Here is a 24,764-nt window from a genome sequence, read left to right on the forward strand (position 1 = left end):
GCTGAATGAGCCCAGTGCCCAGTCATGAATCAAGTACAACTACTTTCTTCAGATGAAATATAAGTGTCCCTGCTCTACCATTTTAATTCAGGCACAATTAGGGGTATGCATGAATGGTTTGCAGTGAACTGGCCTGGTTTGAGTGGCTCAATGGTGAACCAGACTGGTCTTCAGGAAGACCGGCTGCTCTGTGATCGAACTGAACCCAGACTGTGGTGGACCAGTTCATGCTTTATGCTTGTAAAGGAGAACTGAGTCAGATAGAAGTAACAAGAGTTGATGTTCTAAACTGTCTGGGGAAATTGAAGACTAGCAAATCGCCAGGGTGAGACAGCATCCATCCAAGAGTCTTCAAATAACTCAAATGTGAAATTGCTGACCTCCTTGCTAAAATATATAACTTATCCCTAAAATCAGGCTCTGTACCAGAGGACTGGAAAGTAGCAAATGTAAAACCAATTTTCAAAAAAGGATCCAAGGGCAATCAGGGAAGTAACAGGCTGGTTAGCTCAACGTCTGTTCCAGGCAAATTGATGGAAAGCATTCTCAAGGATAAAATTGTAAAGCACATAGAACAGGCCCTGCTGGGGAAGAACCAGCATGGCTTCTGCAAAGGTAAATCTTGCCTCACAAACCTTTTGGAGTTCTTTGAGAGTGTCAACAAGTGTGTGGATAAAGGTGATCCAGTTGACATAGTATGTCTGGACTTCCAAACACCTTTTGACAAAGTTCCTCATCAAAGACTCCTGAGGAAACCTAGCAGTCATGGGATAAGGGGACAGACATGTACATGTGTGGATTGATAACTGGTTGAAGGACAGGAAACAGAGGGTAGGGATAAATGGAGAGTTTTCACAATGGAGGGAAGTAAGACATGTATAAATCCCCCAGGGATCTGTACTGGAACCAGTGCTTTTTAATTTATTCATAGATGATCTAGAAGTAGGGGTAAGCAGCGAGGTGGCCAAATTTGCAGATAATACCAAACTCTTCTGGGTGGTGAAATCCAAAACAGATTGTGAGGAGCTCCAAAAGGCTCTCTCCAAACTGAGGGAGTGTGTGACAAAATGGCAAATGTGGTTCAATGTTGGCATTTGTAGAGTGATGCACATTGGGATGAAAAACCCCAACTTCAAGTATATGTTGATGGGATCTGAGCTTTCCAGGAGAGGGATCTTGGGGTTGTGGAGGACAGGATGTTGAAAATGTTGACTCAATGTGCGGCAGCTGTGAAAGAGGCCAGTTCCATGCTAGGGATCATAAGAAAGGGGATTGAAAATAAAACTGCTAATATAATGCCATTAAACAAAACTATGGTGCGGCCACACCTGGAATACTGTGTACAATTCTGGTTACCACATCTAAAGGAGGACATTGTAGAACTGGAAAAGGTGCAGAAGAGGGAAACCAAGATGATCAGCGGCCTAGAGCACCTTTCTTGTGAGGCAAGACTACAACACCTGGGGCTTTTTAGTTTAGAAAAAGGATAACTTCGGAGAGACATAATAGAGATCTATAAAATCATGCATGTTGTAGAGAAAGTGGATAGAGAGAAATTCTTCTCCCTCTCACATAACACTAGAACCAAGGGTCATCTCATGAAATTGATTGCCAGGAAATTTAGAACCAACAAATGGGAGTCCTTTTTCACACAATGCATAATCAACTTGTGGAATCGTCTGCCACAAGATGTGGTTACAGCCAACAACCTGGTTGGCTTTAAGAGCGGTTTGGATAACTTCATGGAGAAGAGGTCTATCATCAGCTACTAGTTGGAGGGCTATAGGCCACCTCCAGCCTCAAAGGCAGGATGTCTCTGAATACCAGTTGTAGGGGAGTAACAGTGGGTGAGAGGGCATGCCCTCAACTCCTGCCTGTAGGCTTCCAGTGGCATCTGGTGGGCCACTGTGTGAAACAGGATGCTTGACTAGATGGGCCATGGGCCCGATCCAGCAGGGCTGTTCTTATGTTCTTTGAATCCGGTGCGGATTTGAAGAACCCATGTGTGTGATTAATTAAAGTGTGGATTAATTAAAGTGATTAAAGTGTGATTAATTAATCACACTTAATGAATCAGTGTGATTCATCAACCTTTTACAAGCAAAAGGGAATCCTTGAAAAGGCTTCTAAAGGGCTACCGGAGGGCGGCGAGAGGGCACCTATAAAGGAAGATGTAAGGGGCTTCCCACATGGGGTGGGTTGCTGGGGTGGGCGCCACACACGCACTGGGTCTGGGCCAAGGGAAGGAGCGGTGGTACCACTACTGCAGCCACTGCTGGACCAGTAAGCCCCTTACATCTTCTTTTAAAGGTGCCCTCTCACTGTCTCCCACCAACTGCCCTTTTCAAGGATTCCCCTTTGCTTGTAAAGCCGTTTCACTGGATTCCCCTTTACAAGCATAGCCCCTCAAACCACCAAACCAGTTCGAGCTGGTTCAGTCAAATGGAGCAGGCCAGCCAGTGTTTCGACCAAACTAGTTTCCATATCTGAAGTTCAGTGTGAATTCAATCCAAATTCAGATTGGACTGCAAAAAATTGTTTGTGCACATGCCTAGGAATAACCATGGTCTAGCTGCAGAAACCTACAAAAGGGCCAAAGTAATCCATAAAAGAAATAATGACTACTCAGATTGCCCTCTGCTGACCTAAATCTGCATTTGCATGTAAAAGTCTAAGTCTGGTAATTGCTAATTAAATCAGTGTGATTAATTAACCAAAGCTTTAATCACAAATGAAAATTCAGCTTCCAATTAAACAGTGCAGTTGACAGCTAAGTCTTTGGAACATTGGACTCTTAAAGAACCTAGTGCATTCTAGTCCACAGCGATGTTTTATGGACTCCCTCCAAACAGCACCAGATTTGATTGAAAAGGATAGAGCAGAAAAACACTGTTTCTTCTGTTCTAAGAACCTCTGCCAACTGGAATCAGCAGTGTTCAGTTAAAAGACTTTTTTTTTGTTAGTGCTGTTCCAAAACACCAATGAAACTTAACTTTGTTCATTTGTATAAAGTCATTTGTGTGTGTTATGACCGAAATGTTCTCTTTTGCAAAAATAGATGTCCTTCTAACAATGAGTAGTAGCTGTTGATGAATAAACTGTAATGTATATTCTTGCACTAAGGTCCCTTTCTAATGAATTAATGACATGCTACAGAATTATTAGAGAGAGGTATGTACAAATATAATTAAATTTTGATGGGAAATTAAGATGTTAGGAAATTAGATATTAAACAACAGTTTTTGTTGAAGAATGGTAAATCCTGGAACTATTAGTTAGCAAAGATAATATGGAAATATAATGCGAAATAAGACAAAAACAAATATACAACCTTGTTTCTATTTGTTCTTGAAGCTTTCTTCACGAGAGTTCTGAAACTGTGCCATCACCAGTACTTGTTGTATCCTTCATTTCACCCATGGAAGTAGCAACATGCTGGTGAATATGCTAGGGGCATAGCCAAGTAATGTGGGAGGCATGGTGTACAATTCTGGCCAAGAGCATGACACAAATGGAAAACAGGTTATAAAGTGCATTAGGAGTACCTTATTCCAGATTACAAATGCAGATGTGTCAAGCCTATCTACTTCAGCATTTATGCAGAAGAAAACAAGAGATGCGCTTTTTAACAGCCAACTAATTCCAAGGAATATTACTCAACCTTCTCCTAAAGAGGAGAGCTGGTCTTATGGTAGCAAGCATGACTTGTTCCCTTAGCTAAGCAGTGTCCACCCTAGTTGCATTTGAATGGGAGACTGCATGCGAGCACTGTAAGATATTCTCCTTAGGGGATGGGGATACTTTGGGAAGAGTATCTAAGTTCCAAGTTCCTTCCCTGGCATCTCCAGGATAGGGCTGAAAGAGATTCCTGCCTGCAACCTTGGAGAAGTTGCTGCCAGTCTGTGTAGACAATGCTGAGCTAGATAGACCAAAGGTCTGACTTGGTATATGGCAGCTTCCTATGTTCCTAATGCCCATAAATCAAAATTTTATTTATTTATTTGACATTTTCTATCCTGCTCTTACTCCAAGGAGCCTGGAGCGGTGTACATGATTATGTGAGGTAGTTTAGGCTGAGAGATATACAAATGGCCTAGTCACTCAGTGAGTTTCATGGGTGAATGGGGATTTGAACTCAGGTCTTCCCGGTCCTAGTCCAACATTCGAAACACTACACCACAATTTCCAACTGAAAATCTGACATGACTCAATCATATTATATGTGTGTGTGTGTGTGTGTGTGTGTGTGTGTGTGTGTGTGTGTGTGTGAGAGAGAGAGAGAGAGAGAGAGAGAGAGAGAGAGAGAGAGAATGAGAATATTCCTATTCCGGCAATTTTTATGTTAGATAATATCATGGCAGATCTGATACAATGTTTTTTCTCATTTACAGACCTAATATATAGTACCTTATTATGAAGAATTTTATAGAGTCTAGCAATGACTTCTGGGGAAGGGAAGGAATCCAGTTTCACCAACTGTCCTATTGTTACATACAGTGTAATCCCATGGATGCCTATTCAGAGGTAAGCCAAACTAAGTTTACTGGGACTTACTCCCAGGGAAGTGTGTACAGGGTTGCAGCCTTGCTATGCACAATTGCCAGGATCCTGACTTGGTCCTTCTCAGAGCAGACCTATTGAAACAATGTTATTTAAGTTTGTCCTGAGCAAATGAATTCCCATTATCTCAATGGATTAATTGATTAAGACTAAGCCAGGATCCCAGTCAATTAGTTCAAAATTAGTTCACTCTTTTTTGGTATGTAAAAAAAAGGCAAAAAAATTCACAGAAACCATATGGTCATGTTTTGCAACTTGTGAAAATACCTTTCCAATGATACCTTACACAACAAAATTGGCCAATAATTACTGCGATAATGAGGTTTAATATGTGTGGGATGGCAGCCATCTTGACGATGTCATCACAGCCAAACGCCACACATGCAAGAGTGACACCATGGTAATGATTCATCTAGAGAGGATTTCAAATCAAAAACCACCCATATACATTTCTCATAAACTTTGCCGCGCTCCCAGACCAACACCAGTGTTCCCTGTAACAGGGATTTCCCAGATGTTGTTGACTACAACTCTCAGCACCCCCAGCTGCAACATTTGGCTAGGGATTATAGGAGTTGTCAACAATATCTGGGAATCCCTGCAGGGAACACTCGCCCCCCCACCCAGATTACATATCGCTGAAAACTGCATTTTGCCCATTATGTCCCGTGCACTGCATAGTGTTTTTGTGGTGCTCCCTTTCTGCCTCCCACTGACAGGTTTCCACCTACAGTTCTCTCTGATTAACACAAGGATTAACACATAGTGTTCCCTGATTAACACAAGGAGGTTTGATTGCCAGTTATTCTATCAAGTGAATAATCTATCTGAGAAAATCATCATTCAGATTATTTCCCAGTCGGCTTGAGTTCTAAGAAGAAGAAAATATAGGCCTGATTTCAGAGAATGATGAACTTCCTGTATCAGCAAGCTTTCATTTCACATAGCTTGGAGGAATGAAAAAAGAAACAAGAATGCCATACTGCTTCCAAGAATCCTTTGTACTATTAAACTGTCACATCCACAACAAAGTATTTTTCTTTCTTTCTTTCTTTCTGACTTGTACAGGCTCAGCATACTTAATTACATACAGAAGACAAGACATGTCTGCCTGCCATTCATTGATCAGTTTCCATATCCAGCCTTCGTTCCCAGTTTAAACAGCTGAATGGATTGTGCTATGGGGCCATAACACCACACTGGTATTGCACTTGAAGAGCCGCTGCCAGTCATAGTAGGCAATACTGTACTAGGTGGACCAATGGTCCAACTCAGTATATGACAGATATATATATCTTCAGAATTTCTCTTGTTCTGTCACCTCTACCATGAATTTACTAGGTGGTTTTGGACAAGCCACGCCCTTTCAGCCTCAGTGCCCAAGCTGCAAAAAATCCTTATAGGGTTGTTGTTAAGAATTATATCAAGATAATATATCTGAAGCAGTTTGCATACTCCTAAAGTGCTATATAGGTATTATGTTCCAAGTATATACATTGAGGGATGCATATAGCCTTCAGCAATAAAGTACAGTTCAGGAGAGACAGAATTGTGAGCTTGGCTTAAGCCCCATTTCAGCTATTTCGAAGGCTCATTTATAAAACTGAAGTAATTGATAACTTGCATTCTGGCTAGCTGTGAAGAGCAAGGAACACGAACTGTACACTAACATGCAAATTTATTGCCATGCTCCTTCCTCTAACAGTGGTATGTGGATGGCAAACACCAAAGTCTTTGTATATATAAATATACAATGGGGGTTCGGTCAGGAGGAGACACTTATTTACTTTAATCCAGTCTCATGGTGTACACACTGTGGCGCCACCACAGCCATGTAAGAGCATCCCAGTCTAGGACGTGGTACTGCAAGGATGGTCTTCCACATATTCTCTCCTGTGCCCTCCAATAACCATCAGAGGTCCTGCTGACTGAGGTGTGGTGGGTGAACACAAGGGGGCAAGGGATTTATTTTTTTTAAAGTTGTGGCACCTATACGTAAGCCTGCTTGGCCTTAACTTTGTTTTGATCATTTAATAAATACATACATAGTTCTTCAAGGAGGCTTTGAGTAAAGGTTGAGGCTGCTGCACTCGCGTTGACCCACTCCCCTTTTATTTGTTCCCCCAGCTGATTTTAATTCCCTTCTGGCTGTTTTATAACACGATACCCCAAACAAGATCTTTTCTACCTTAAAACAAATCATGGTGATTTTACTAGCTTGTTTTCAGACATATTGAATCTTGAGAGAAATGCAGGATATACGTTTTAAATAAATACAAATCCCTGGCCTGACACAAGTGAGGCAGTGGGCTGTTAGGAAAACAGAATACAGCAGGAATGTACACAGCACTGGCACTGCTATGAGCCAAGGATGGGTGCTGGCAGCTTGGTTTACAGCATTCCCTGGAACCACTAAAGTACAATATGATTAGTAAGCTGCCACCCTGGCTGCTGGAAACTTGCGGGGGCCCATTTCCACAACACATTGCTCTCAAAACAGCAAGATGCCTCCCTCCAGAGGCTGCACATCAAGTTATTTACTGTACTGGTAAAGAATGGGGCTGTATTCCATGTGTTAGCATTTGCAGGAATTCAGTCAATTGGATGGGAACATTTTAAAGGAAAAGACCACTTCGCTGTTCCTATGTCGCTCTTGAAACCCGGGGGCGGAGGCGGGGGGAGAACAGGACAGTTTCACAATGGGAAACCGATTAGGAACTAATTAGGTTAGGAAAGATACATTATGTATCTTCAGCAGTGATGCCAAGTACAACACAATATGCATTTAAAATTCTTCATATAAAATATGAAAAAAGACATAAGCAAAAATGTCCTTGTTTAAAAAAAAAACCCACTCTCAGTATTAACACATTGTTGATGCATCTTTTTCAGTCCTTCCTTAAAAACAAAACAAAACCCAGCAACAACCCAACTACTTTCTTCCATAACCTGTTTATTTTTTTTTGTTAGGTCAGTAGTACCATCAGTGAAATTTGGCAAAGAACAAACAAATAAAACAGCAATTGTTTTAGAACTCATTTTATTTAAACAAGTTTGTTGTACATTTAACCATGGGAAATGGTTTTTGTAGTATCTCATATCTTAATATTTTCAATCAGGAAATAGTAGTTCTGAATATAAACCAGATGTAGTTAGCAAGCTTTGCCAGCTTCTTACTTGAGCTCATTAATTTCAGCCTGCTGGCACAGAAGTGGCAGACCTGCAGATAAATCCATGTGAGCCAGAACTCCATGGACTCTCCCCTACAATATGTCTTTTCTGGGGAAAGTATGTCCTGTGTCAGGGAAATGCCTGTATTTTCTTGGATAATTCATTGTTGCATATTAAGCTAATGGACCCTTTCCCCATAACTACTCTCCACAGAAGTCAGATGAACACCAGTCTGCTTGAAGCAAAACTTCGTTGTGCTTAGAGAGAGAAAGATGTCTTGGTTCAAGCAGACTGGCGTTCATCTAACTTCAGTCTGTTTGGGGTCATGTCTGGAAAAAATGCAGTTCAATAGGAAGTTTCTTTTCATGGAGAAGGGGCAGTTTCTACTGGTCTGAAGCATGTGGAAAATCTGCACTAGCATCTCCATCCCTCCAACTTTATGGTTGACCATGAAACACATGAACTTCTATAACTTGCACCTACAAGATCATGCAATTTACCAGAACCTGTACACTTATTTAAACACAACAACACATGTCTGATGGAAATCTAAATATTATTCAAGTCAGCACTGAGCCCTTTTAGCATATAGTCAGCATTTTGCATACATTTGCTTTGGAAACTTAGAATTTCTGGACAGTGGATGCTTGCAGCAGGTTTCTAACTTGCATTTGAGCTCCAATTCCCTGCAGCAGGATTAGTTAGTTTCAGACAGAACTCTACAGTCAAACAACACTGAGATATGACACACTTGATTTCTGTGATGAGGTTGTAACGGGATAGGGCTCAGATTTCTGGATACAATTGTGAGGCCACAATTTTTGGGGCACTCGCCTCATGCTTCATTGTGCCTGTTTCTCTTGAACTACTAACATGACAAGCCCCTTGGTTAACATTATATCCTACTTTCAGTTGTAGGATATTTTATCCTTCAGGCCCAGTTCAGAAATCCTAACATTTTACAGATTTTCTGTACGTAGATTGAAGAAAGCGAGATGATAAATATATGAAAGTAGCTATTTATGTACAACTAGTATGTGTTAGCCTGTTGTAATAACGGGCTCTAGTGGGGGGGGGGGTTTGCCCGCTGCCGCCTCACCCGCCTTGGGCGCACTCCTCGGCCTGCCAACTTCGGCCGAGGCGGCGGCTCTGCCGCCACTTCGGCCGCACTCTCCGCCCGCCGCTTCTGCTCCTCCTGGCCTTTTCGCCGTGGCGGCGGCGGCCGCCATCGAGGCCAGTCGCCCCGCTGCAGCCACCCCCACCTCGGCCCGCACTCCTTGGCCCACCACCTTTGGCCTCGGCCGCGGCTCCGCCGCCGCCTCGGCCGCACTCTCCGCCCGCCGCTTCTGCTCCTCCCAGTCTCCCTGTGGCGGCGGCCGCCGCCATCAAGGCCAATCGCCCCGCCGCAGCCACCGCCACCTCGGCCCGCACTCCTCTTCTCTGGCGGCCTGGTTCAACATGGCCGCCCGCACCTTTTTGGGCCGATCTGCACATGCGCTCCGCGTATGCCCAGAACAGCCCAAAAAGACACGGGCACACAGGATCACGGTCTAGGCTTTTATTATATAGGATATGTTCATTCCTCAATTTATGACAGCATTCAACATTTCAGAAAACGATGCAAAACTACAGTGACTGTGGGTTGATTGATAGGGCCGGCGATTCCCATACAATTGGCTGTAGGAGTGTGCAAGGGCCATCAGTGAGATGGCAACCTGGCTGGGGTCACACAGAGGAACCTCCATATGGGCTTCACATATAACAGCAGTGAACTGTGTGACAGTGGCAGCCGTTTGTTTGTTTTTAAGAAGAAGAATAAGTTAATGGGCCATATACTATACATATGTAGGGCTAATTGTTACTATGGTTATTTTTTCATAAGAGCCATTTCATACAAGTTGAAATTCTGGCATAGAAGTCACTTCTGTGAAGTAAACTGCATGAATCCTATAAGTCATTTGTTATGTGTATATGGAAGCAACACACATGAATAGTCATCATATGAAACAAATTATATTTGAGGTGCATGGAATTTCTACCATGTTGGAAATTTTGTTGTGCAAGAGGGAGCCCTAATTTAAAAAACAAGATATGTTTAACACTTAACAAGTATAATTTGTGCCAAAATTCAAGTACTTCATAACGGTTCAAATACTTCATAAATGTAAACCAATTAGAACGATTAGGATTTTATTGTGAAAATCCAAACACACAACTTCTCTGTCCACCCTGATTCCATACCAGAATATCTATATAATTCAAGGACTAGCTTATACCACTGTGTACAATGGACATACTAATGAAGTGCATATTTTGAAATTAAAGTCTCATTTCTCTCTTCGTCTGCCCCTGTTTGAATTACTCCACAGGAAAAGTGAGAAAGGCAATTCAGACAAGGACACAGATTTCATTTTCAAAGAAACCAGCTTCTGTAAATACATGTGTTATGAAACTGTTGTCCTAAGTAATAACGTTTGAAATTTTGCACCTAGAATATGTGCTTAAGTCCCAATGAGTTTGAAAGAGATTGACACTGGCATAACTGTGAATACAATTGTAACTACAGACGAATGATAAAGATACTAAGAAAGTACATGTAGGCAACATTAAGAATGCTACAGTAAGAACAGAACTTAAATTCATTGTTTTTAATTTCATACATGTTTAAATCAGCTCCAGGGATTAATTGTTCAATCTTTGTGGATATTTCGCCAATTTGCTATATAATTTAGTACTGCCCCTCTATAAAGTTTAGTACTCATAACCATCATGTCACATCATTATCACTGAAGCCTTTACATTCATGGTGTGCAGAGAACCAACACACAGAATTCCTAGGAAAGTTCTGAGGATTCTCAGTTGACAAAACCTGGTTCTAGCTGGAATCCCGCCCCCCCCCCGCCCCAATGTAACATATTGAGGTCATTCACACAACCAATAGGGGTGGGGTGGGGGGCAGCCTCCAACCTACCTTCGCTCAGATTATCAATCTTTGTGTCTTTGGTGCGCGAGCCACACAGCCACATGATCTGCACTGCTGAGAAGCAGCACAGATCACTATCGGTGCTACTCCTGTCAGCATAGATCAACAAAGTCTGGGATTCATTTCCCCAGCCTCTGGATATCCCACAAGGCATCGTGCAATGAGCACGGTGCCTTGGGAGAGTCTCCTGTCTCTGTGTCTCTGAGACGTACGATCCTGGCAGTTGGGTTAAGGGAGCGCTCGCTGGGCAATAAGTGAGGTTAGGCTGGGTGGGAGCACCAGAATCTCTGCAGATCCCAGCGCTCCACACAGGCAGCCTGGGCTAGACTGCTCGTGAGAACAGCCTCATTCTTTCTTTTGCTATTAAACAGCAATCCTGTTGAAACAGACCAATTACATGCCACCTTCTAAGGTCAACTGAATTTATAAAGTCATTTTGCTTGAATATGTCTTCTGGTTTCCTTATTCTGACCAACATTTAGCTCTGAAGGAAAGGGTGGTTTCATTCCTTTTCACACAGATATATCCATTCATCTTTTGCTAAATATTCACATCTGACAACCTAAGAGCTGGCCACATTAGAGCACATTGTGCAACTGCTCATGGACATCTGGAATCTGACAGACTGCATTTAACAGTATATCATCATATATAAGCCAAAAGATGGAAACTTGGATCTCTAGAAGTCTTTCATGTTAATTCAAATAAATACATAGTTTAATGGTCCATCTTATGCTAAGCATTTATCTTCTTATTTTTCTACCTGGTTTTCTTTTACTTCCTTTTGAAGTTGAATTCCCATAGTTTTGCAGTGATGAAAACCAAATATTGACCATTTCAATACAAGGCAAGACGGGCTGGATTCTCCATGTTAGCTTTAAGGCTCTCCAGAAATTTTGAAGCCAGTTCATCATCTACCACACGGCCATCGCTTGACAGTGTCACCGTCATGAGCTGCTGAGGCTGAAGTTTCTCATTCCCATTCTCATCCACTGCAATCATGAGTTCCGCCCGCGCTCGTCCCACAGCTAAGATGCAGGCCTGAGGAGGGTTTATGACAGCAATGAAGCTACTGATGCCAAACATGCCTAGATTTGAAATGCTGGGAAGGTGGGGTGTGTGTGGAAGAATAAAAGGATAAGAATGAATAAGGCACTCTGGAAATTTTGGGTTTTTTTAAACTGCTGATTTGTAAATACAACACAATATAACCATAAGATATTCTACTTCATACATAAGCTTAATATTCATTTAAAAAGTAGACTCATAATGATTAAGTGACTGCACAAAACAAACACAATAGTCATCATTTCCTACCTCCATTTTGAAATATCCAGACGAAATGCTAAAGATTTATGGATCTGGGACATTGTTCCCTATAACAAGGATTCCCAGATGGTGTTGACTATAATTCCCACCATTCCCAACTGTAATAGTCTTGGAATGGGAATTATGGGAGTTGTAGTCAACAACATCTGAGAAACCCTGTTACTGGAAGTACAGCTGTGGGATATAATTAAACATAAATGGGTTGTTTGCATTTTGAGAAGCACAGCTTCATGTTTATAGGAAAGTTTGCTGTGTTGTGGTTTTGCACAAGCAGGACACATAACTATATTTTCCTGGTGTTGCTTCTCTTGCCATGGAGGAACCAAAGCTGTTTTCCGTACCATCTTAGATTCTTCAGCTAAGAGAAAATCTATCATAAGGAATCGAAGATGGTACAGAAAGCAGCTTTCGTCCCTCCATGGTAATAGAAGCAACCATGGAAATATAGCAATGTGACAGAAATGTTCTTGATTTTCTAGGCAGATACTCTGCAAATCAAAATGAATGAAAACTACTAAGTGAGAAGCCTCTCTCCTGACATAAATTGATAGGGATAACTCTAGTTTTTAAAAATGCAATAACTATTTTTATTTTTATGTTTTTATTGCAATAAAAATTCAACAACTGCTAGTTCTTTCAGTCCTTTTGCAGGACATGGGAAAAGTCTGGATATTATCATCAAAATGCATCATCCTTGTTCTGTGCAACTGTAATAAGGTTTCCATATACCCAACATTCCTGTACCATCTAGAATTTCTCAACAGCATAACAGAAGAGTGAATAAATAGCATCCCACGTCCCTGAAGGCCAAATTCTCTCTTGGGCTTCAATTTCCCCTCAATGACATCTACACAAGATGGCATGCACATGAGTGGTGTGACATGGGACCAATGAACTCACACAAGACTACTTCCTTCCCTCTATGAACTAGAAAACTGTAACATGTATATCACTCAACCCTTAAGTATATTAAAATATTTTAAAACCTTAAGTTTAACACAGCAGTTAAAGGTGCTTACAGTTTTGACTTTTAATGCTTTAGAAATTGCAAATTAAAATTTGTTACCTTAATATTTGTGCCATGTAAGAATTAAAGCCTTTGTACAGTCTCTTGTATTATGCCAGCTTTACAAATTTGGCTCAATGCACCCACACTTTACCTTGGTCTTTCAGCTCGATGTTGGGATGGAAAGGGATGTGTCCTGACATATGGTTAATAGGAGCTGCATCTCCAGTCACTTGCTAGAGATGCATCAGATGTACAGTACTGCATCAGATGTACAGTACTACAAAGCACAGTGCATCCCTAAAATGCCACCCAATATTGCAAGTCTCCATGCAGAAATTCAACAGGCCCACAATCACTTGCTACAGATACACCTGAAGGATTTGTGCCTGGTGTATTATCCATAGCCTCCCCCAAATGGGCTGCTAAGATACAGTGTCATCAATACCATATAGTAGAACTGCATGTCACAACATCCAGTTGTGACCTTCAAATAACTGACACTTTTAGTCTTGGAAAGTTGTCCAAGTTGACACCAATTGCTCACACCATAGCTATTACCATTTATTTTGCTAACAGATCGATGGAATTCAGTGACACTGGATACTGTAATGACATATCTTTTGATCATTTCCAAGAACAAAGCAAATTAAGGTGGCATCTCTAACTGAAAGTTTAGAAAGAAACACTGAGCAACAGAGGAAGCAGCAGCCAGCCACCTTAGCAAGAGTTAAGTCAAATAAAGGCTTGGGAGTGGGGACTATGGTTCAGCAACATTTTCAAGTTCACTGCAACAGAGATCTGAATTTTTGCTATTTGCAGAGAGAGAATATGACAGCAAGCGTTAAGGCAAGCAGGCAATATTTCCTATCTTTTGGTTCTGCATTGGCAGGCACAGATATGCTAACAAACAAAGGGAGGGCACAAAGCCAGGAAGAGGTGCAGCCTGGTGAGTCTTCCATTCAGGCTGAAGGCCAAGAAAAGCCTTACATGGGCATCAGCCTGAATGGAGAATGGAACAAAAGGAAATGATAGGTGAAGGTGCTTCATCCGTCATACTTCTGCCTGGACATTTACTATAGCTGGTGATATTTTAGAGAAGCACTGCGCCTTGTAGAGATGCATCAGGCACAATTTCATCAGGTGTCATCCTGTTTCTACCTGGGTACCCTGGCATAAGTGACAATGCCTTCAACTTAGTGTAAGGATTTCATAGTGCCATTTTGGAATACAGTGAGGATAAAAACAAACAACATGTTCTGAAAGAAATGGGTTAGCCTTTAAGGTGCTATGGAACTCTTAGTTGCACAAGTTCTTCTTTTGATTAGCTTGCTAGTGGCTCACATTAAATTCCTTGCACTGGCATAACTCACTTCAGAATCATCTGCAGTTAGCAATAGCAATAGCAATAGCACTTACATTTATATACCGCTCTATAGCCGAAGCTCTCTAAGCGGTTTACAATGATTTTAGCATATTGCCCCCAACATTCTGGGTACTCATTTTACCGACCTCGGAAGGATGGAAGGCTGAGTCAACCTTGAGCCCCTGGTCAAGATTGAACTTGTAACCTTCTGGTTACAGGGCAGCAGTTTTACCACTGCGCCACCAGGGGCTCTTGATCTCTTCCTGATCAACTGTAAAGGGCATGGTCCCGACACTATATAGTTCTTAGATTTATCTGAAGCCAGAGCCAGCATAATGTAGTGGTTAGAGTATTGGACCAAGACTGGGAAGACCTAAGTTCGAATCCCGATTCAACCATGAAATTCACTGGGTGACTCTGGGACAGCCATGTATCTCTCAGCCTAACCTACCCCACGGGATTGTTGTGAGGATAAACATAACCATGTAGTTATTTATGTTCCTTGGAGGAAAAGATGGGATATAAATGTAAATATAAATGTATTGTGCCTCTTAAATGGAACTGTTCCTACTGATGAGGACTTTAGTTTTGCTCTGCTAGATCCCCATTAGTTTTGCTAAAATGCTAGATTAAGATCAAGGAGGCATCTTCTAGTCTGAAAACATCTCATAATAAAAGAAACAGTGCTGTGCTTTAAGTGACTGTATCCCAATTAAGCTATGTATATTACCAGATATCATTATCCTGGATGCACACTAGAACATTGCTTTAGTTGCTAATTATGTGCACACCAGCTGCAACATTTCCAAAGAAGGCTGATCTTGCTACAGTTACACATGTGCTAGTCACATTCCAACTGAACTACTGCAATGCTGCCCAGAAGTTTGAGTTGTTAACAGATTGCAGCAGCTAGTGAAGCTGCTGACAGGAACGTGGACCTTTGATGGTCCTCTGACAGTGCTATGCTAACTGCACTGGCTTCTAGATTCTGAGCCCCATATAAAGTGTTGGTTCTTATCTTGAAGACCCTCCAGGAGTTTGGGGCCAGGTTTTCCGATGGACCGTATCCTACTGTATGAACCTGCCAACATGATGTAATCAGAGAAAAGACCCTGTTGTACATTCTACCAGAAACATGCAGAGAGATGGAACATGCAACTAAGTCTTTTCTGTAGCAGTCTTAGGAATAATTGGACATTTTGTTCAGTTACCTCCCTTGCTTTTTAATGGAGTTGTTACTATTATTTGTGTTTTGTTTGGATTCTTGGATTCTTCGCATGCCTGCTATTTTGCATGTTTTTATTACTGTTTTACTTTAGCTTATGTGAGCTGCTCTGGGGGCCTGATTTTCGGATGGGATACAAATGTTTTTATAAATAAAATAAGTCATATGTTAACGCTAGAAGCTTAAGTAACACACACAGATAACACTCACACAAAACACGTCAGAGCAGTTTAGGTTCCCACAATAATGCAGAGTTAAAGTAACAGTAAAAAAGATTTATAGTGTGACACTGCCCCCAACTAACAGCTGTATGAGCAGAGACTGGACTGCATTTAATCTGCCTGAGCTAGTGCTATTGCATTGCACTCCTACCATTAACCAAAAACTGCACTCCACCTGCATGGTGCAAGGCTAAGAGTGGGCGGTGGGGGGGGGACGGGGACTGTAGGTAGAGACAGGACTAGCCAGGCTATATAGAGCCCATCACACTATATTTGTGTGTGTGTCAGTGCAGCAATGAGCATAGGGGAAAAAATGAAGTGCTAAAACACATCATTAAGCTCAGTACAAAGCCTTGGAGAACTGAATGCCTCCCCTCCTAAGCCATCAGGCAGGTTGACCAATAGGAATGTACTAGCCCAGCATAGGCTCAGTATTCCAGCAAATATTCAAATGTCTAACCATCAGAGAGCTGGTCAAACAGAGAAGATCTCTACAAACAAAACTAGAAATCTAAGGGTGTGTCCAGATGTTCAGTTGTGTAATTGTTAACTCACTATGAAAGAGAACTCATTGTTCTCAGCAGACATACAAACTACTGCCCTGATCAAACTCAGAGAAAGCCCATTCTTCTAGTTTGCAGCTGACGAGACTGTGCCAGAGATGATTGCCTGGCCATTGCTCCAATCATGTAACTGTCTGCCACTGGTCCCCTGAGCAGCTTTGCAGGTTAAAAATATATATATCTTGTGTGTCTCTGTGTGTGTGTGTGTGCGCAGTCCCCCCCCCTTAATAAAGTACCAAACAAATGTTTAAATCAGATAAACAAGCAAGGTAACTGAAAAAATAATTTTAAATGGGCAGAAAAACTACCTCCAGGATGGAGGCGAGAGCAGAGGCAAAAAGGAAATCAGCACTGGATTCTGTATGTGTGTCATTTTGGAAGCTAAGCAAACTCCACGGCAACATAAAACACACAGACATCTCCATATGAAGGGCTGTCTGAATGTACCTTCAGATTACAATGATCTTAGGATAACAAGAATTCAGTGCCTTGCTTGCTGACATGATAATATTCTAAAGCACAAATATCTAGGAAGGATAACCGACTATTTAATACTACTACTATTTAATAATTAACACAGAGTTAAAATACCTAAAAGATCCTCCTTGATATTCTTCTGGTAGCAGCTTTCCATCTCTTGCTTTCTTTGCTAGGGCCTAAGAAAATAAAACCCAGCCACAAATTATTTAAAGAGGTATATCTTGTAGTAGTAAATGCATTAATAAAACACACTATTAAAAAATATCTTGTTCCTAAAAATCTTTCAGCCAGATGACGATTCCCCCAGGAAAAATAATAATTTATTAATGGTTTCAGACAACTGTTGCAAATTGTGCCAACTAGCAGTGTGCATACATTTTCAATTTATGGGAACAGGCTTATTTTCCCACATTGGAGGTCTGAATGTAACAGAGAAACTCCCAGAGAGATTCCACAATTAACATGGCTCTTGAAAACCAACTGCATGTTCTAAATCGCATGTTCTAAATGGATAACTTGGTTATTCAGTCAGCTCTGCAGACACCGATACAGAAATTACTTTGGTTGGAGAGCCAAGTGCGCTCTCTCTCTCTCTGAATACTACGAGATTCTGGAGGATCAGCATTATAGCTCGGTATCCAGCAGGTCTCCACCTGCTAAGAATTTAAACTCTATTGACTCATCTTGATCTTACAGTGTCTCAGAAACAAATGCAGAGAGGTTGCCTTTATACCCAGAGTCTTCTTAGGATAGCATACATACAACTATTAACAAGTGAACTGTGTTAAAAACAGGCAATAGGAAGTTTTATTTCACTTTAAAGAAAATAATGTTAAAGCAATTGATAGGCTTCTTAAACCACAATAGGGAGAGAACATAAATGAAACTAAAAAACAGAATCGTTTTCATCCACTTAATACCATAATCAAATGAGGATAAATTCCAGCCCTGTTAGAAAATATCATGCAATCAGAAAAATGGTTTTGACTGGCAATACAGTTCATACTTTAAAAGGGCTAGGTTATATCACTGCCTTTAAGTGCTTTTTTAAAAAAATGGACTAATGATAGGATGTTTTTGGAAAAAATGGATTTAGATTTAAGCACCAGGGATGGGGGGGATGAATGCCACCTAATTTGTGAAGTAGTTATCATTAGGAACTTGCATTATATGTTGCAAGGTAAGTGGCTTTCTTGGGAACTGAGTTACAGTTATTATAGCTAAAATTGTGTTTATCGGCCATTCAAGACCAAAAAACAAAACCTGCTTCAGAGGGCCTGTGGGGGCATTGGGAAAGGGTGGAGCCATTCAGAGAACATTGTTATGAGATGGCCATATAAATAACAGGCTTTTGCATGGTTGAGAAGAAAAAAAGGATCAGATTCAGAATGTGAAATGTTGGTTCGGATCATTTTGGACCCTTCAGAAAATTCCCATAGAAATCTTTGAGGAAAGAAAGAAAGAAAGAAAATTGCCTAAACCTAGCTAGCCAGGAGTTCTCAAAAATGGTGCATAAGAAGGTAAGGATGGTTGGATTCTGTTATTTAATTAGAAGTGAACCCAATCATCCTTTGCTTTTAAAATAATTTTTAAAAGTAACTGATACATTGTACTCATAGAGAATGTGGAAGAAAAGTTATTACACATCCAAGGAAATGTAACATCAGCAAATCTCAGTGAAAGTGAACTAACATCCGAGAATCTTCAACTTTCGATTTTGTTGTAAGTAGAATTAAAAGCGAAATAACATTAAGAAATAAAGCATGGGCATGCAGGCAGGTGCCAGAAAATGGTTTCCCCCTTCTCAGCCGTGATTGGGGATGGGGGCGGGGAGCAGATTCCCACCACCATTTTGAGCTTTGAAATTCTCCAATTTCTTCCCAAACAGGGTGAGAAAAGTCCAACCCAAGCCTGGTTGCGCAAATTTCAGTTTGGACTCTTTATGAACCCCTATGATTTGGCTAAAATTGGACTATTTCTGATTTTACCAATCCGATTCTGCACAGGCCTAATAAAGTTATTGTTATTATTCAGCAAGAGAAAATCTGCTCTTTTCTAAGACTCACTCTTCCCTCTTAGATTTCTCTATGTATGTTACAAAACTGGAGGGAGCAGATACGACCCATTTCATTTTGTGTCGGACTTTTGCAGAAGGAGAAGCAGCATGAATCTCTGCAAAGTCAATGCAATGTGTTTGGAACATCCCCTGTTCCACATTGATGAGGCACTGTGGACATGTGATGCTTATTATGGACAGATGTTTTCTGCCAAGCAAAGATTAATGATCATTTGCTTGCTATACTCAGGAACATAAAGAAGGTTCATTCACCCTTGCTACTGCGTGGCAAGACCCAGCAGGGAACAATGTAGGGTATATTGCTAAGAATTAAGTCTGTTGTGAAAAATCTTGAAGGCTACTATTCTCATTGTTTCACCTCCTAAACTTTCATGTGTACATAGAGCAAATACAATGCCTGTTTTCATCCATTCTTTTGCCTAACTCAATTTTTTTTTTTAATAAGGATTGTGGGGCCATTGAGCTTCCAGGAATCTAAAGAGACATTCTCAGAAATATTCTACAATTCCAGCATGTATGTATGAATCAACTTTATTACGGTCAAAGACCAGCATAGGTAATAATACAGTAAAATAGAGAATAGAGCCATATTGAAATTTGCTTTAGCACATATTCATATATGCATACAACTATCAGTGAATATAAAAATGTCTAAGGAGAATAAAATAAGCTATAAAATATACTAAATGGTAAAAGTGAGATAGCTAAAAAATAAGGGAAGACAGCCAACTGATAAGACTAATAAAACTGATAAGACAACTAACTAAAACTGATTAAACTAAAACTAACTAAAACTGACTAATAAAACTGACAAGACAACTAACTAGTATATATATATAAATTGGTCTATAGGGAAATACAACTCTAATAGGATGACTAGTAAAATGGAGGTAAACATGGTTTACCTCCAGAGGAGAGCTGGTCTTGTGGTAGCAAGTATGACTTGTCCCCATAGCTAAGCAGGGTCTGCCCTGGTTGCATATGAATGGGAGACTTGATGTATGAGCACTGCAAGATATTCTCCTCAGGGGATGAAGCCGCTCTGGGAAGAGCAGAAGGTTTCAAGTTCCCTCCCTGGTTTCTCCACACTAGGGCTGAGAGAGATTCCTGCCTGCAACCTTGGAGAAGCTTCTGCCAGTCTGTGTGTAGACAATACCGAGCTAGATAGACCAATGGTCTGACTCAGTATATGGCAGTTTCCTATGTTTCCTATGGTTAACTATGAGTTAAAAGCATCTAAGAAAGTAAAAGTATTTAAAAAGACATATTAGGATGTACTATAAGGTAAATTGGTCAGTAGTTAAAATCACAGGTTATGGGCTGGCAGAGTCTGGTGGATCTTGCACGTTGTTGAGCAGAACCTAGCAACATTGTACGTGAAGGTTCGGTTTTCATCCGAAAGCAGCATCTTAGTGTAGACTTGACTGGGGCGGCCGGGGTAGCTGAGAAGTAGAGGAAATATGAGCTTCTCCTGGCTATCTTTATAAAATGGACAGGAAAAGAGTATGTATTCAGTAGTTTCTACCTCCCAAAAGGCATGGGGCAAAGCCTTTTCATAAATGGGATCTTCCTGCATTTGCCTTCCAGAACAGCAGATGGAATGACATGACAGCCCTTCTGTGAACGCCCTTCTGTGGCTTGGTAGTTTCAGCCGAGTAAAATATGGGGGGGGGGGATATTGTGAACCTAGAGCTGTCCGAGGCCAGGTAGCCAGGCACCATATTTAGATCCACCTGGCGTTCTGTGTCCAGGATCCTCTGTTTGATGGCCGTTTTCACTTTGTCACTGTCCATAGCAAGGAGGTGAGACGGGGAGAAGCCCAACAGTGCCACCTTATTGACTGCCCGCTTCCAGGAGGATTGGAAGTTGTCCTGCCGCATTAATGGGGCCAGGCCCTGTGGGCAAAGGGCTAGTTTGAGCTAGTGATTGAGAGCAGTCATCCAAACTCTGGCCTCAACTTCTATCATACCAGTTTCCAGACACATAGTGGCACTGGAGATACAGGAAGGCACCTGTAAGGCCACTGTTAGGAATTTAGATTGGACATGCTCCAATATACTAAAGCTAGTGAGGGAGTCCCAGGTGGACACCATAGAGTTATTGTACCAGTGGCTTGGTTTCATATAGTTTAAGTGCTGCAGGTACATAGTGACGACCTCTAGTTTGAAGGAAACTCAAGATGGCAGTGGAGCTTCTCTGTGCCGCTAGGGCAGTGTTCACATTGGGCCTTTCTTGCACCAGAGGCCTGGAAGACCACTCCCAGAAATGTAAAGCAGGTGACCTGTTCAGTTCTGTGGCCTTTGATATTCCAGCAGCAGATCTTTGGTCTTTTATTGTGGTGGATTCCAGCTTTTCCCATAGCTTAACTCGAGAGAGAGTCAAATATGGCCTTCAGGTCTTTGAAGGCAGCGTACAGGGAGGAAGAGTTGTTAGAGGAATATTTTTCAATCAGATGTTGGAACACCAGGCACTGGTCAGTTGTGGATCTGCCTTCCCTAAAACCTGCTTGTTTGTCCACCTACAATTCCTCTTGCTCTAGCCAGTCCCTGAATTTCCCATGTATGTGTCTGGCATACAGCTTGCTGATGGTATTGAGCAGGCTAATGGGCCTATAATTGGCAGGGTCATCCCTGTGTCCCTTTTTGAATATGATGATCGCCAACCCCTAGTCCCTAGGGATGTGGCCCTGGGAGTCAATATGGGCAAATAACGAGGCCAGAACTGGGGCCCACCACTCCAGGTTACTTTTTATAAGGTCCATAGGAATAAGGTCTTCCCCTGGGGCCTTGCCCACTTTAGATTGTGAGACAAGGGACTCACCCTCCAATATTGTGACTGGTGGCCAGCTGGGCAAGTCTTATAAATCCCTTAAGGAAAGGTCTGAGTTTACTGAGGGATCTTCGCATAGGTTATGAAAGTACAATTCCCAGGTTGATGGGGGAATATGGGAGTCTATCAGGGCTGAGCCATTGCAAGAAGAATTAGCCATGATAACCAAAATGTAGAGGTCCTTTGCTTTGGAAGCCTGAATGAGTTGTGTCCAGGTAGTCCTTATGGTTTTTCTTTTCGTGATTGTCTGAAGGTGCAGAAGAGAGCAACCAAGATGATCAGGGGCCTAGAGCACTCTTCTTATGAGGCAAGGCTACAACATGTAGGGCTTCTTAGTTTAGAAAAAATACGACTGTGAGGAGACATGATAGAGGTCTATAAAATCATGTATGGTGTGGAGAAAGTGGACAGAGAGAAATTCTTCTCCCTCTCACATAACACTAGAACCAAGGATCATTCCATGAAATTGATTGCCAGGAAATCTAGCACCAACAAAAGGGAGTACTTTTTCATCCAATGCATAATCAACTTGTGGAATTCTCTGCCATGAGATGTGGTGACAGCCAACAATCTGGGTGGCTTTAAGAGGGGTTTGGATAACTTCATGGAGGAGTGGTCTATCAACGGCTACTAGAATTTTATCTCAGGACCGTACTATCCTGCTGGACCTCTCAATGGCTTTTGACACCATCGACCCTAGTATCCTTCTGGAGGGCCTTCTAGGAATGGGTTTAGGAGGCACTGTGTTGCAGTGGTTCTGCTTCTTCCTGCAGGATCCATCCCAGAAGATGATACTGGAGAACTCATGCTTTAGTTTTGCTCTCTGTTTTGTGATCCAGTAGAACTCTTTATTGTGTTTTATACTGCAATCATTCTTTTAATTTTTATTATTGTAAGCTACCTTGAGGTTTATTTTAAGAAAGGTGGGGTATTCATTTAAAAAAAAACCTTCTCATTTACTGTTAAAGATGCCTCTTGCCATTCCTCTCCCCACCCCCCTCGGCGCCGCCCACACCCCTCTTACCACCAAACCAGTCTGCTTCAGACAGGGTTCGGTTAGATCTCAAACCATGCCTTCTTCCTGAAGGGTGGTCCGCTTCGTGATTGAACCGCTCAAACCGGCCCAGTTCATGGCAGACCAATTTGCTTCAAACTGTTTGTGCACACCCCTAATTATGACACACTTGTAATACTTCTTTTCTAAATGGTATTATTGCCAGAAAATCCCAGGATGCATGTATGTATGTTTTCCTCAGACTGTGATTTCCCCAAGAATAAATCTTGGTCTGTAGATGTGATTTTCTATAGTCTCCAGTCACCTGGAAATAATTCCCATGAAGGCTTCTCTGCTCCACACGATGGATTTGATACCATGCTATTTAAGATTTGTCCATTTCTCCACTGCCATCAGCTGAAATTCTCCATAGGGATCAAGGGATGATAAACCAGGTAGCTAGCGTTCCCAGTTCCAGCCAGTCATTGGAAAGGACTGTATCAGGGCAAATATTTGGCAATGACTCCCATGACCAACTTGCCTGCCTTTAAAAGGCAGTAAATTAAATATTAATAATGGATATTAATTTTAAAAGGGTTAATATGCAAAAGGGACTTTTGCTCTGAGAATGGCTCTGTATTTTGTGTTTTTGTAAAAAAAAAAAAAAAAAGGTACACAAAATTAATGTCTCTCTTGGGAACTTTAAATAAATGTAGGCCAGAGACTAATGCATTTGTTGACTTTAATCTCACTTAAAGTCCCTGAATGCTTGCCAGGAAACAAAACAAAATATAGTAATTCCTGTGGAATGAGACATCACAAATGTCTCATATCCAACAGAGAAGCAGCTTTAAAGCAGTCTGAAAGTATTTCTAAAGAAATCGTATGCTTTTCTGAGACATACCTCACATTTAGTTGCCAATCTCAGTGCTATTATATTCCTGAAGATTACCATGGACTTGATGACCTACCTTTGCAGAAGCAGCAATTTCCTGAACTCCCTTGGCCGCAGCATCCTTTATGATCGGTGTAATGAGACCTCGGTCTGTTGCCACAGCAATAGAGATGTCTATAGATTGCAGATGCCGGGGGCCTTCTCCATCCCAGGTCACATTCACATCTGGCATTTGCTGGAAGAAGGAAGGAGAGGGAGACGCAGCTGTTAAAAGAATAACGGTGCAACCAATTACAAAGGAAAAGGAAAACCCTTTAGAATTTGTGGTGATAGAGGCATTCACATATGTGGAAAGGTTTGCCTTTGGCAAGAGAAGGTTAAAACTAACAAAAGATTTGCCACGTGAGTCTAAAAATAGGCTTATCTTATTAGCTAGCCTCTATGTACACCTACTTTGTCACAAAGCGTGAATGTACAGTGCAGACATGAAAACTGTACAGCTGGGGGCAGTCAGATTGATGGACACACACAGTTGCCAGGCTACTAATGAATTATTAACAGACCTCAAATCCCTTCAGATATCAACCCTCACCTTACAGAGACCTAGTAAACAAGAATTGTGGCATTATGATCCAGCCATGAGGAAGTGCATATACGGTAGATTTTTCATTTTACACTTAATGTATTGGGGGGGCGGAGAGAGAATGCGAGTTGAACATTAAAAAAAGAAGGAAAGTTCATATCGTGTTAACAAACTCACATATTCATGTTAACAGCATCTGTTCTAGAACTAAAGCAATCCTTTTTACAAATCTGAGGTTTCAGAATCCAAATCTGTTTTCTTGTTTAATTTTAAGGTAATACTGTTAAATAATAACTTGTCAGATAAGGTACTTTTGTACCTTATTGTAGTTAAAAATCCATAAAAATAAACAGCATTTACCAAAACTAAAATGTAAACAGCATCATTGGGAATCAGTGTTCCCTCTAACAGGGATTTCCAGATGTTGTTCACTACAACTCCCAGCATCCCCAGCTGCAATGGCCTTTGACTGGGGATTCTGG

General features: G+C 41.4%; 1 protein-coding gene across 3 annotated transcripts in view; it reads right to left on the reverse strand.

Moving 5' to 3' along the window:
* Positions 1-7,583: 7,583 nt before the first annotated feature.
* Positions 7,584-24,764, reverse strand: part of PDHX (pyruvate dehydrogenase complex component X) — an 88,805-nt gene continuing 71,624 nt past the window's right edge. For all 3 annotated transcript variants that reach the window (XM_053258587.1, XM_053258573.1, XM_053258579.1), the window contains 3 exons: positions 23,776-23,934; positions 17,016-17,080; positions 7,584-11,816 (listed from right to left, as the gene is read on the reverse strand). In XM_053258587.1, the coding sequence (XP_053114562.1) occupies positions 11,552-11,816; positions 17,016-17,080; positions 23,776-23,934 (489 nt within the window). In that variant the 3' untranslated portion in view covers positions 7,584-11,551. The remainder of the gene's footprint in view (positions 11,817-17,015; positions 17,081-23,775; positions 23,935-24,764) is intronic.

This window comes from Hemicordylus capensis, chromosome 1 (genome assembly GCF_027244095.1).
Source record: "Hemicordylus capensis ecotype Gifberg chromosome 1, rHemCap1.1.pri, whole genome shotgun sequence".
NCBI lineage: Eukaryota > Metazoa > Chordata > Lepidosauria > Squamata > Cordylidae > Hemicordylus > Hemicordylus capensis.